A 14,616-nucleotide genomic window follows, 5' to 3' on the forward strand; every position below is an offset into this window, starting at 1 on the left:
AAAAATTCGATCGAGATTTTTAATTATGCAGTTAAAAAATACATAGTCTGGGCATTGAACCAGAGTCGTTCTGTGGCATGGCAGGATACTATTCTACCGCTAGACCATTAATACATTTTGGTTTAAGACTTTCTTTTATTTTATTTGTACTCTTTAATTGTATTTTCACGCGAAGATAACTGGCCCGATTTCGGTCAATTTAATTAAAAATATAAAATTACCAATCGAAGTCGGTCGTTTTTTAAAAGGACAGACTGAAATAATCGATCGATTTCGGTCGGTTTTTTAATATTAATAGTGATTATTTTGCATGAATAACCGACTAAAGTTGGCCGGTTTCTTAAAAAATAAATTTCGCGAGACGCCAAAATAGTTTTACGCATTTTTGCGCCAAAATAACTAACCAAAGTTAGTTGATTACGTAAAAAATTAAAAATTAAAAAATTTTAAAACATCGACTGACTTTGATCGACTTTTCGATTGATTTTTTGCCTACCGAAGCGGTTGGTTTTGACCGAATTTCTAGTAGTCTCTTTTCACATGCCCCTCTTTCAAAATAAAGATGCAATAAAGTAGTTCATTGAAAGAAGAGATATAATCATTTGGATTACGGAAAGTTAATTGGTATTTATGTGGAGTCACACAAAAATGTGGACTACAATGTCTCCTTTTTTTAACGCTTATGGCAGTACTACTCTACGCACCTTTTACGAATTTTAAGATCATAATAAGTGAATTGAAATTTGGCAGCAAACTTGGAGAAAATGTTTGCGCAAAAAGAAGGATTAATTACACTTGCAAATAACAAATAATTATATAAGAACAATTGAGAAAAGGAAAAAAAGGAACAGAATGTACTAAATGTACACGCGAGTCTCAGATTATCAAGTACCTTACAATTTTGACCAAAAAAATTCAACGATCCATAATACAAGAAGCAATTGTATATTATAATTATTAATTTATAACTACTTCGGATCAAACTCCACAAACACGTGAAGAAGAAACTAGAGAGACCCCTTTCTTCAAAGAAATACGGCTGCTCGAACATATATACTTCAATCAATACTAGTTAGGTTTTTTTTATCTAATCTAATAATATTATTTTAGTCTCTTGCTTACCTAAGAGATGATACACTCTTTTGTTAAACAGTTGAATTGAAGAAAAAATGTAGAGGGCAAGTTATAGATTTATCCAACTCAGTAGTTTTGGCTCAAATTTTATATATATATATATATATATTAAAATTTATTAAATAGATACAAATAAACAAGTTTATATCGTCTATTAAATCAAATGATCAGTAGTAAAATTCTAAATTCGAACTCATGAAGTTCAAATCCGTCTTTCATTTATGTCTAATCGACGAAATAGACCACATCCTTGACCATATTTGCATATGTATGGGTCTAAAAAAGACAAAGAGGTGTCACATTCTTAAGATTCATCTTATAATTAGATGGCTAAACAGTATTATGAAATTATTATAAGTCGCGCGTTTGATATTAGTACGTAATATATTTGGCTAGTGGAGGAATAAATGTTTAATTGGTATGCGTTTCGTGTAATCCAATCTCAAATCAAATATATAGAAGCTCGAAGATATTAGTTACAACACAAAAGTCCATAAATATTCGTATTATATTAAGTAAAAACAAATGAAGCCTAACTTTATCTTAGTCTTTCCCGGGTAATTCGGAACTCGTTCAATCTTCGAAAGATTATTTGTTGTTTGCTTAATTAATCCAACACTTAAATACTCAAATATAACGCTAATCCTAAGTATTGATATTATACTAGTAAGAAGAAAAAGGTTATACTCGTTATTTTGCGCTAACAATATGATCAATAGTCAGGTGGACCGATGATTTGAAGGTCGCGAATGCACATTTTCATTCAATCAAAATCTGTTTTGTAAGTAGGGTATTATTACTAATATATCATAATTTCTAAAAGATATAACAACTAATATGTGCACATGATTTTTTTGCCGAACTTTTCAGATGGAGATGACCACTCTCTTTGCAACACAAGTACGCCTATGTCAATAGCACATGTAGGTGGTCCATTAATGAAATACTAACTCTTAATGAATGATACTCCCTCGGGTCCATAATAAGTGCTCAAATTATTTTTTTATTTTGGTAAAAAATAAATGCTCGTTTATATAATGAAGAAAAAATTCAATTTTTTTTTCCAAAATTACCCTTATGTACGTATTCCTAAAAAGTTATTTACTCCTCACATTTGAGAAGAGAAGTAAGTACTACTATAACTGTAGTGCAACATTTAATGAAGGGTAGATTAGTCACACTAACTATTTGCGTCTAGAATTTAGTATTTACTTAATGGGTGTACCCAAAGCAAATTGGTCACTTATTGTGGACCGAATGAAATATTAAACTAATATTAATAGAGACAATCTTCCATTTAATTTATAGGGATCAACAACAACAACAATAATAATAACTCAGTAAAATTTTATAAATAGGGTCTAAGAAGGATAGTACGTACGCAGACGTTATCCCTACCCAAAGGAGGAGAGAGAAAGTGTTAATTTATAGGGATCATGAGAACCAAAAAACGTGTTTCTTTGTCAGGTCTTGGCATGTGATTACAGGAACATAATATTCGTTGGTCGGACCAAAGTTTGACTAGTATTAATTAGTAGGACAAAGAGAGTTAAAACTACGTGCTTGATTATATTGTCGCACTAATATAACAAAGAGAAATCCCAGGAGCGAAAGTCACATGAAAGTAACAGCAAACATACCCTCATGAAATAGATTAAACTATGTCGCACGCTTGAATCCACTGTGCCTTTGCCACCAGGATGCAAATTACGATAAAAAGGATGAACATGAACGTGAAAATTAATATTTTTTCATAATTAGCGAGAAGTGAGTCTTGAATTCAAGACAATGCTTTGATAAGGTCTATGTTGCTCGAACTCTAAAAAAATATTATCGGGTGCGTATCAGATTATTATTGGAGAATCTGGCATGGATATGACAATATTTTAGAGAGTACACACAACATATGATACGATATAAAATGTGTATGAGTTCATCTAAAAATAAAAATTATTTCAGAGAATATACTTTCATCGTAACATAATAGTTACTTAATCTCAAAATAGGTGGTAAAGCAGCCATTCTAATTAATTATGAATGTTTAAGTTTTCTACATCTCGTGATGATACAATCGAGTTAATGTAAAGAGCTGCCAAAGAGGGAAAGTGGCTGGTGAGCCCGTCAAGCCATACAAGAACAAAAGCCCAACTGTGACTCAAGTATGGATTTTTTGGTAGCGTATTAGACGAAATTTGAAAGAAAGCAAGTCAACTTTGTGGTCTTTCTAGAATTTTAGATATGCATTTTTAATTAGGATTTTCCACAATTTTAGTACTAGTATTTTCCAAGTTGGTGGCTGCTATCGTAACTATTTCAGCTGGTCTTATCAATTTTTTGTTTCCTTTGATGTGACATATGTATCTTTGTTACTATGTTGATACTTGATAGTGTAGTTCTTTATTTTTCTTTTGTTATATACTAGGATTATATTCTTCGCCTTTTCGTTCGACTTTCTTTTTTCACCTTTTCTTTGGACAAAGATGATTTTTTTCGCTCTTGTACGGATTACAGTTATTTAACGGCAAAGTCCCTAAACTTTTCATATCATGACATGCACTGTTTATTAAGCAAAGTGTGTATGTGTTTAGTGTATTGTCAGTTCGCACAACTTTTCATATCATGACATGCACTGTTTATTAAGCAAAGTGTGTATGTGTTTAGTGTATTGTCAGTTCGCACAACGAATATAGCATGTGTCAATTGTATTGTTCGTGTAATTAATACGAGGATGTATACAAGGATACAAACAACAAAAAATATAGGGGTGTATACATGGGTACATAACCATAAAAATACAGTCAAACATACAAGGTGCAAAAAAAATAAAAATACATTTCATACCTGGAAAACAATACATACATGGTGTAAAATCAAGACGAAATAATAAAATATAGAGATTTTCTGAAAAATTCCTCCCTCGTAATACAGTAGTACAAGTGAATTTGCTATAAAATTTAAATTGTTTTATCTTTTCCCGAAGATTGCAGACATGCAGTTGCACCTCCAGTACACATTTGAGCAATCATAATTATATTTCAAAGTTCGTAAGGAATGAGGAGAACCATGAAAATAGAGAATTTTTTTTTACAATATTAATAGGAGATATATATGTGACATAGTCAAGGATTAAATAAGATCTCGTAAGCCAAAAGATTATTATGTATATAGAGTTAGAAAAAACTAATAATTTATTAAGATTTAAGTAAAGCAATGTGTATAGTTTCCAGAAGACGGCCCCAACTTCGTGTTTTCTGGAAAAAGTAAATAAAAAGAATCTTCGAAAAACTAGAGTTAATTTTTGGTAAACTAAACGGTGGGGGCAGTTAAGATTCTTATCTACACTGAGTACTGTGTGGCCGGCCAACCATCCATTTAAATATACCACTTTCCTCCTACTTTCACATGCAAATCACTCGTATTTCAAAAATACTCAAATTAAACATGAAGGAAAATCATTACCAATTTGAAGATCAACAAAATTATTGTGGCAGCTCTTCCGCCATGAGCTCCTCCTTTGGGACAACTCCAGAAAGGCATTCTTCTTTTTCTCAAGATTCTGAAACTGTCAGCTCTCTTCACAGTTCTTCTTCTTCTGATAATTACTCTCCCAGAGTTACTCCAAGTAAGTTTAAACAGGAAATTAAAGAAAGAAGAAACAAATCAAATTAAGGATCATTTTGTTAACTCTTTTATGTATTAATTTCAGGTCAAGATGATTCTGCTATAATTGTTCACAAGAGGAAATTGGGAAAGAAAGCAAAAAGTTATGCTTATAGAATTCGCGAGCATGGTATGTATGTACGTCTAATTCATTCTGTTTAGGGTGCGATTGGTTCAAAACCAGAATATCACTTTTTTCACTTTTAGCCCCAACCAAAAATTATCTTTATTAGGTAGCCAAAAAAGTGTATAAAAATTACTATATTTTTTATATATAACATATAGAATATACAAAAAAAAAATATTTTTCAGCTATATACAGTATCATTTCCCCAAATTAATTATAATCCTGAGATTGTAATACCAGGATTATAATCGGGATAATATATCAATCTCACATCCTATATGGGATAAGTTAAACCAAGATTTTGGTATAAAAATAATACCGATTTTAATTAATAACTCCAATCAAAGATAAATTTCATTCCAAAATTTATAACAGAATAACTCAACTAATCCCTTGAACCAAACAGCCCTGCCCCTTAATTTAATTATTTATTTCCTTCCCTTTTTGCTTCTTTAAGAAAAAATGCACTAAATATTTTCGTAAATTAAATTTGATGTTTTGCAGTGAAATTGGGGCCAAAGTTTTCAGAAACGGTGAAGGGGAAGCTGAAAATAGTGAAAGAAGGAGGGAGAAGGAATATATTCAGGAATATGTTTAATGTGAATGAAGGAGAGAAGCTGCTAAAGGCATCACAGTGTTATTTGTACACAACAGCGGGTCCAATTGCTGGGATTTTGTTCATATCTACAGAGAAAATAGCTTTCTGCAGTGAAAGACCCATAGCTGTTCCTTTCCCCTCTGGAGGAATTCTTAGAACACCTTACAAGGTTAGTTACATTACATTGATTGTGTTAAATTAATGGAAGCGTAAATTTGGGAGGGTTTTCAGTTTTTTCTGTAAATTTTTATTCTAAGTAAAATGAAATGGGTTGAATACCTAGTTGAAGGGAGCTTAGAGCAACCCTAAAGACTTATAGGTCACGACTTCGAGCCGTGAAAGTAGATTGTTTATATGAATACCCTTAGCGTGCGGTCCTTCTCTGACTCGTGCGTGAATGCGAAAAGCTTTGTGCTCCTGAGTTGAGTACTTAGAGTTAAGCAGCTAGACTTGTCCAAAATTTGTTAGGTTACACGAGTAGGTAAGACATTATCAACTTGTGTAACACTTTTCAATATAATTGGCTTTAGTTTTGTGTTTTTTCCCGAAAACATTAATTAGCGCCAAGGCTTCCCTTTGAAGTGCGGAATGCCTAGAGTTAGGTTTAAAAAAAAAGCAAAGGGGAATATTAGTTGAATGATTTTAGGAGGAAAAATGCAGGCTGTATTTTTTTTCCTTTTAATAAATTGGGTACAGTTCACCTATGCTAAATTTTATACTCCATCTCAATTGAATAATTAACTCACAGATTCGTCCCCACACGGCTTTCAATTATTCCCTCAGACCACAGCGTACTTGTTTATCTATATAGTCACTATTTAACATACACTATTGTTATTCCTCTAGCTGTCGCACCATAAAATATGTAGGGGTTAGGGGTTCTGAGATCTCAAATATTTTAGAGCATTTTGATTTTGCAACATTACTAAGGCCTCATACAATTGTATAAAGCACAAAAGATAATTAATTAGTCAATCTTGTGTTGTGTGAAATATTTCTCAAATATTGTGGAAATTATGATTCCTGCAGGTGGTTATTCCAGTGAAGAAAATTAAAAGAGCTTATGCAAGTGTGAACGAGAACAAACCATCTCAAAAGTACATCGAGATAGTGACTGAAGATAATTTTGAATTTTGGTTCATGGGCTTTGTACGATATGAAAAAGCTTTCCTCAACTTACAAAAGGCCATTTCCATGTCGAACTAGCTAGCTATTAGATATTAGAATTTTTAGGATTTTAAAGAGGATTCGTAAATCTGTAGTTTTTTTTTCCTTATTAGATGTTGAACTAATAGCATCTAATTAATCTATGCTTGTTCATGAGAATTCTGAATTTTGTAGATTTTGAAGTTTAGTAGATTTCTTAGCATATATATAATATAGGATTACGACCTAAGTTATTGAGTTTTATAGATCCGTACTTCCCGTGCTAGCTCATCCCCTGCCGCCAACAATCACAATTGAACCTAATTATAGGGGTAATTAATTATGGCAGAAGCATGACTATTTTGACTCGGCAGTTTTGAAAGTATGAGGAAAATATTGCTTCACGTGTCCGAAAGATTTCGCTTTATTTCATTTTTAGACTTCTCAAATCGAAATAATTTAGGGTATAACTTTGATTAATTTTAAATGTTCAGTTCATATAATTGATATTATATTATATTTTCTCAAACTACGTTCTTAAAAACTATTTTAATTTCGTTCAAACAGTGCTAAATAAAAAGAGAAGTCATATTAACGTCAAAATCCAATTACTCAAAAGAAATAATGTTATATAACATGAAGCAGTGGTACAAACGAGAAAAATCATCAATTTAATGTTTAACACGCTTAACAGAAAATAAATATAGTGACAGGCTGTAGCGTTGTGTCAATTTATAATAGTCCAACAAAGCATTGACCCATAGATAAGTCGATCCTGCTGTATTTTCGTCTCTGTTCAGCAAGTTGCTTTCTTCGTCTCTGTTTCTGAAATTGAATACTAGTATTTTTATTCTTTTTCCTTTTAACTTTTGCAACTATTAGAGATGAATTTTAGAGACGCAGCCGCACCCTTTATTATATTGCATTTCATATAAATCATTTAAAGAAACATGTAGTAGCTATATAATTTCACAACTAAAAACATAACAATCTTTATTAATTATCAACACTAGTGGAGGACTATATTCTTCCTTATTCCTTCACTGATACAGACTATATACAATGAAATCACATATAGTATAGTATTTGCAATTCTAGATCTTATGAAATGTAACTTTCAAAGGTTGATCAGAACGAACAAACAAAACCCTTTTGCTACCTTCAACAAGTATTCCAATGTCTCCACAGAATGGTCTGCATGTCTCACAAACTCCAGGACAATACACAAGTTTGTAAGCATCCTCGTACTTGTCAATCTTGAACCAATTGCTCAATGTTTCACGCCCTGGATTTCCTTCTACTCCACCAACTGTCACCAAATAACGCTGCGGAATTATTTCAGTGTTAATTCTCCATACTGTGGACGAATCAGAGATATGAATAGATGTAAATTTCACGTTCAGATCAGTTGATATTCCGATGATGTTTTCGTTAGGGTTCGCAGGTGAAAATTGAAGGTAACCGCCGATTGAAGATTCATCGGCATGTTGGCTTACGACTAGTGGATTGGTTCGGTTCCTAATGGATGCCACCTGAAGTCCACCGCCGTTGCCCCGACCCGCTGGAAGGATATAATAATTCACTCCTGTCCGGACAGCGTTACCGGAAACGTCGAGCACCGGTTCAGGAACATCTTGAGCTTTTACGAGGAAAGAAAAGCTTGTTGATAATGCAACAAGAAGAAAAGGTACCATGAATCGTGTAACGTTAATAATTTCCATTGTTAAACTAACTTGTGAATGGATAAAATAAACTTTTAGAGAAGCAGCGCTATTTATAGAACTAGATAAAGGTTTCGTATTATATGGAGTAGTTTGAAAATTCTCAGTCACTTCAAGGATTTTTCTTTTTCACATCGATGGAATTGACTATCAACTTTTCTAGCCTTTTAATTTTTTTTATAAAGCCGTAGTTATAAATAATGTATGGTTTGACATTTTTTCTATGTAACTTATCCATGCCTTAAATTTTACACATTAAACAGTGGGATATCAATAAGAGTATTATCCTCCTAGAATCTAAGTTGAAAATTCTTGTACATATTTGAGTTGTGTACTCAGCTTTTCAAATGTTGAACTATATTCACAAATGGACGAAGTAAGAGACGTAGCCTCTTGTACAAGTACACTTGGGATTAAGGTGGATCTATAATTTGAAGCATATAGGTTCGTACAACACCTCATGTGGTCCGACTCTTTCCTGAATCTCATGCATATCGGGAGTTTACTGTACCGGATTGCCCTCTTTTTTTGCCATCAGTTCGGAATTGTAATTTTTTAAAAGTTATATTAACTTTCAAATTAACAATTTATACATATATAATGATTTTTTAAAGAAATATATAGTTTTAAAAAATAATACTCCCTCCGTTCCAGTTTATGTGAACCTATTTCCTTTTTGGTCCGTTCCAAAAAGAATGAACCCTTTCCAAATTTGGTAACAATTTAACTTAAAGTTACAACTCTACCCTTAATGAGAAGCTTTTATAACCATACAAATACTCTGAGCCCCATTTGGACTTGTTTAGGATCACAAATTCCAAAAGTCTTTATTTTTTTCTTAAACTCCGTGCCCAGTCAAACAAGTTCACATAAATTGAAACGGAGGGAGTAGTAAATTCGGCCGAATCCGTAGCCGATTTGACAATAATAGCCAACTTTATTTTGATCGCTGAATAGAAAGGTCAACAACAAGCTAGGTGCTAGCAACAAAGTAGCATGAGTACATATTTCCTTGTGACACAACACGTAAAACTAATTCGTAATAAAGTCTATCTTGGAAAAGTCAAAACAAATACGTGCGGAGTTTAATACAGAAGAAGAGCTATATATATATATATATATATATATATATATATATATATATATATAGCTCTTCTTCGTTTGCAAGATAAGATTTTCATTTATGATATCATTTGAATCTTCTTGAAATTTAGCATTCTCTACGATGATTTTTTCTTCCAGATAATATTGATTATCAATTTCCTGCGGCCATTTGATCCTGTTAAACCGCACTCATCCATCCGGTCCAATTTATCTTAATGGAGTATAAGAATCAAAGAAAAGTCTTTTGAAATTTATGATGTCAAACATGTCATAATACGTGCATCCGTAAGACATTAACACTTGTGTTCTTAAATCATAGCACTTGTGTGATTATAAAAATTTCTAATTAATAAAAACATGAAAAGTTTAAAGTTTAAGTTAAATTGTTTTACAATTGAAAGGTTGTACTATTCACAGTTCACAAATTGACGGTAGTAAGAGACGTATATGCTTGTATACATAGAGACGTAATCGGGATAGGATCTCTTGATAAATCAATTATGCATTACAGTGCATCTATTGATCTGATAGAAATATAAATATTTATTAGTACTTCAATCTGCTTAAATAGTATGATCAAGTACAGCTCAACAAGCTGGGTGCTAGCAACAAAGTGGCAAGAAATACAGGAGGAGTTTTTCTATATATGCTCGGTACCTTGTTTAGCAGAACGTGTAAGGAGGTCCTTATTTTTCAAATAATAAAAAAGAAAACTTATTTTGAGAGTTATGGTGCTTGACCAAACCTTTGAAAAATAAGTATTTTAAAGTAGTAGCAGAAGCTTTGTTTTTCCATTGCAGGGAATAGCTGGAAAAATAGCTTTTCCTTTGAAGCATAAGCAGATGTTGATTTTAACTTTTTTAGGATAACATATTCTTAATAAAAATTTATATTTATAAAAAAATTCGTATAAGTTATTTATACTTAATAACATGATTAAAGTCTCAACTATTACATAATTTTTCTATTTAATTGTGACACTTAAAATCAACTTTACAAATAGTGATAAAACAAAATTGCTTCTTAGTATTAACAAATGTGATTTTTAAATAATTTTTCAAACACAAATTGCTAATATTTCCAAGTAATGCGGAATTTAATACCAAAAAATAATATTGATGTTTCATATTTCAATACCACACAAGAGGGGGGGGGAGGATTTTGTGTGATGTCTAATTTTTCGCTTAAACTGATAATGGAAGGACCTGGTTCTTCAATGTGTTCCTCATACTGCTGTTGCGAAATAATAAATGCAGAAAGTAAAGAACACAAGTATATTTACGTGGAAAACACCCAGCTCAAAAGGTGAAAAAAACCACGACCTACTACTTAGTAGGATTTTCTCCAACACTTCACTAAATCACTGAACCAAAACATCATTTACAAAACTCTTTGTAAACCTAAGGATTACCTCTAATCCCGTTGTAGCACACAACCTCTAACTGTTGCGACAACTTCAAGTTAACTCTACCTTGAAAACTCTGAGTACCTATTACAATTGCCTCTAGATAAAGCTGAAAGGTACAATGTGAAAACACCTACTACGATTGAACTAGAATAAAAGATAGACACTTGGAACTAGTTCTTCTATCTGGTTCACGTAGCTTCAGGTTTGCACAATTGAATCACATACGAACTGCTTGCGAAATTGCCTTGCTATTTTGCTCTCAATTAACGTTTAACTTCTACGTTTGTGCAACACCTGGAATGTGAGAACATCCTGCAAGTTATAGAGCTAGTAGATGAAGAAATAACTAGAGTTCTAATGTTACTCTTCCTTGGAGGAAGAGTTCTAGTAGATTTCAACTTCTAACTCCTTCCTTATCTTGGATAATGTTCTCCTTGAGTAAGGAGTCCTTCTACTTATCAATTATGCAACCTTTTCGATTAGGAGATATTAAATACACTAAGTTAAACTTATCTCCTTCACGTGAATCCCACATGCTCAAATTTGCCCGTTTTTGTGCACCTGAGGGATGGACCTGGTTCATGCTTGAGTTCCTTTGTCAGTCTTCAAAACTAACCTTTACTTGGGCCAACAAATTTCCCCTTTTTGATGATGACAAACTCTGTGCTTTTCATAAGCTTAGGCCCTGTTTCAACTCAGCTCAACATCAATACAATGTTTAAATATTTTTCCTTTTATCACTTATCATCAAGGACCAGGTACATTAGGTTATAAACATCACTTGCTCAAAGTGTAAAACGTGTAAAGCACAACCTTTTCCCCCCCTTTTGGCATCATCAAAAAGTTGCATAAAAATGTGAGATAACTAGATTTTAAAGCTTACGCATGGCCACTGGGGCTAATTCAAATGCAATGATGGATTAATCATCATAGATCAAACTAAGAATTTTAACCATCAAAGAAATATAAACAAACAACTAGAGCAAAAGACAGTGAATTTCATTGATGATTGATAATATTCTACCACAAAGCATAAGAAGAAATAAAAATACTGGAAACATGAGCAAAATGACAAAAAATCCCAAACTGGGTCACTGGTTGATCTACACTAAGCTAAGAGGCTTAAGGCGGGGAAGAACTAGGTACTTGGCTTTTGACTTGGAGGAGTTTCGGCATATCTTGAATAATGCCAACATTATTCTCCTTTTCTCTTTCCAGCTCAGTTCTAAGATCATCTCTCTCAGTCTCTACCTCAGTCAACCTCTTCTTCAGCCTCTCAATCTCAGCATTCTTAGCCCCACTTTCTTGCATCAAGGCTCTGACCTTGCTATTCACTGGTACCTTCTTGGATGAACCTGTTTCTTTAGGAGTGACATTGATTTCATAATCGCAAGCAAGTAGAGTATTAACCCCAAAATGATCCTTACTTGTAATAATCTCCCACTTCGTCATAGGTACCTTGAAATGTGAAAGTACAGTTGTGAGAATGAAGCCATAGGAAATGACATGAGTTTTGGTGCCATTGATAACTCTATCAAGAAGTTGGATTATAGCTTTTAGTCACTTTCTTCAGAAGGTCTGCGAGGGGTTCCTCTACAGATGAACCGGGTTCATCTCCCCAAACAACCACTGTACCTGCGTCTTTGGTTAAACTCACAGGAGTGGGTGAAGAATCAACCACTATTGTCCCCTTTCCCCTCACAGTAGCACCCTTGCTCTCCCTTTTTTTCATTTTTACCACCAACTTCTTTAGATTCTGTAGTGTCAACACCTGCTATAGATCCTACAAATTTATTCTCCAAATTTGCAGCAACTTTAAAAATTGTCTTAGGAGAAATATTAGAATCAGAAGATACATGTTCATTGGAAGAACTACTTTCTTTCCCCTTAGTAGCAGACTTAAATGAATCTTCAGATTTCTGGGATTCTTCTTCCCTACATTCTTTCAATTGCTTGTTTATTTTCTTGATCTGCTCTCCTTCAGCGACAATCTTACGAGCCATCATCTTTACTCTACTTTTCTTTGATATTGGTGTGGTTGAAGGAGTGGTAGAAGGTGTGGAAGTGGTTTCCTGTGGTGGTGATGACGGATTTCAGATGTGTTCGACATATCTGGGCTAGGGTATGGAAGAGAAGAGAATTAGATAGTGTTTGGAAGATGAAAGTAGAATAAGAGTTTTTTACGGCTTGAGAAAGATGAAGTAAGGAATACACTAAGGCTGATCAATATATGGAGGAATAATTAATGGGGTAACGATAACTTTTCAGACTCTTAGAAGTCTAATCAAACTGAATTTCAGTTTTAAATAGACGTTGGAGTGTATTCCTAGAATCTAGATACTTCCATTTGGTTGGGACTCTTTTGAACGGAACTGGTTCACTTGTAACAGATAAGTCTAAAATGAGTTTGGAATTAGGTAGAACTCTACTCATGATCCAAATATAATTATTTCAAATTATGCAAAGTGTAGAAAACATACCTATTTATCTTGATGAACCAGGTTCTTCACTGAAAATTCTCTTATGTAAGTCTAAATTTGCCAAAACAGAGAAAATATACTTAGATATTAATGAGTCATTTTAGCATATGTCACATGAGTATACTGTTGAAAGTATGAGACTGAGCAAGATTTAATCTAATTATATACAAAATTTACAGACTTTCTAACCAATAATTTTTTTTAATTTATCTTTGAACTGGTCCTTTTAGGTGACCTTAATCATCCCTAATTCCAACTTGTTCCTCTCAAAGTGATCTCTACTTAAGGCTTTTGTTTCTGAAGACCCATTTTGTACCGATTAGTGATATATCATTGGGTCTTGGTACTAGATGCCAAACTCGACTCCTTTCGAATTAGTTGAGTTCATCTTGCATTACATTTACCCAGTCTGCATCCTGCAAAGCCTCAGCAACCCCTTTAGGTTCAATAAGAGATAAGAAAACATCGAAAGTACAAAGATTGTTTAATAAAGATTTGGTTTTGATTGCAGAGGTTGGGTTAGTGATTATATTCTCAATGGGATGAGAACTTTGATACTTGTAAGATTTCACAACCAACTGGTTTCCCCTTGATGTTCTTTCAATGCTTTGTTGCTGTGGAACAGGTTCATGGATAGGTTCCTTCGAGGTTTGAGATTCAGTTCCTCTTTGTTCAGTTCCCCCTGTTAGGTTACCCTGAGCAGAAGAACCTGTTCCATCACCTATTCCTTCTTCTGGTGCAACTTCAGTCTGGGTTGTGATTTCATTTAAATTTCTTACCAGCCCAATTGCATCATCTTCATGTTCCTGTCTCTCAAAAAGAATGTTAGTTTCATCAAAAACCATATGTACACTTTCTTCTACACACATAGTTCTTTTGTTATAGATCATATAAGGTTTACTATGTGAAGAATATCCCAAGAATACTCCCTCATCACTTTTGGGATCAAACTTTCTTAGGGAATCTTTTTCATGATTGCGAATAAAGTACTTGCATCTAAATGCCTTAATATGGGATATATTTAGCTTTCTCTCTTTAAGTGACTCATAGGGAATCTTCTTAACAAGAGGTCTATTCATGCAACTATTTATGATAAATTCAGCAAACTTAGCATTTTCAAATTCAGCTCTATGACCAGACCTAATTGATGCAAGTTGATTACCTAGTTGTTTATGAGTTTTTCTAACAGAAGAAGTAAAAATGTCAAATGCTTCATCTTTATATGTTAAAAATAATGT

The 14,616-nt window shown here is 33.2% G+C and overlaps 2 protein-coding genes across 2 annotated transcripts; one reads left to right on the forward strand and one right to left on the reverse strand.

Annotated features, from left to right (window-relative positions):
- Positions 1–4,529: 4,529 nt before the first annotated feature.
- On the forward strand, positions 4,530–6,845 carry LOC104230957 (GEM-like protein 4). The gene is made up of 4 exons (XM_009783873.2): positions 4,530–4,756; positions 4,841–4,924; positions 5,426–5,688; positions 6,549–6,845. Exons 1-4 carry the CDS (start codon positions 4,537–4,539, stop codon positions 6,723–6,725), a joined length of 744 nt encoding a protein of 247 aa, XP_009782175.1. The 5' UTR covers positions 4,530–4,536; the 3' UTR covers positions 6,726–6,845.
- A 914-nt stretch (positions 6,846–7,759) lies between these two features.
- Positions 7,760–8,386, reverse strand: LOC104230956 (kunitz trypsin inhibitor 5-like). The gene has a single exon (XM_009783872.2). The coding sequence runs from the start codon at positions 8,384–8,386 to the stop codon at positions 7,760–7,762; it is 627 nt and encodes a 208-aa protein (XP_009782174.1).
- Between the last annotated feature and the right edge of the window lie 6,230 nt (positions 8,387–14,616).

Source organism: Nicotiana sylvestris, chromosome 3, assembly GCF_000393655.2.
Source record: "Nicotiana sylvestris chromosome 3, ASM39365v2, whole genome shotgun sequence".
Taxonomy (NCBI): Eukaryota; Viridiplantae; Streptophyta; class Magnoliopsida; order Solanales; family Solanaceae; genus Nicotiana; species Nicotiana sylvestris.

Coding starts and splice junctions, on each gene's coding strand:
- LOC104230957 (XM_009783873.2), top strand. CDS start 4,537: ATGCAAATCACTCGTATTTCAAAAATACTCAAATTAAACATGAAGGAA. Junction 4,925..5,425: donor TTATAGAATTCGCGAGCATG/GTATGTATGTAC, acceptor GATGTTTTGCAG/TGAAATTGGGGCCAAAGTTT. Junction 5,689..6,548: donor TTCTTAGAACACCTTACAAG/GTTAGTTACATT, acceptor TGATTCCTGCAG/GTGGTTATTCCAGTGAAGAA.
- LOC104230956 (XM_009783872.2), bottom strand. CDS start 8,386: ATGGAAATTATTAACGTTACACGATTCATGGTACCTTTTCTTCTTGTT.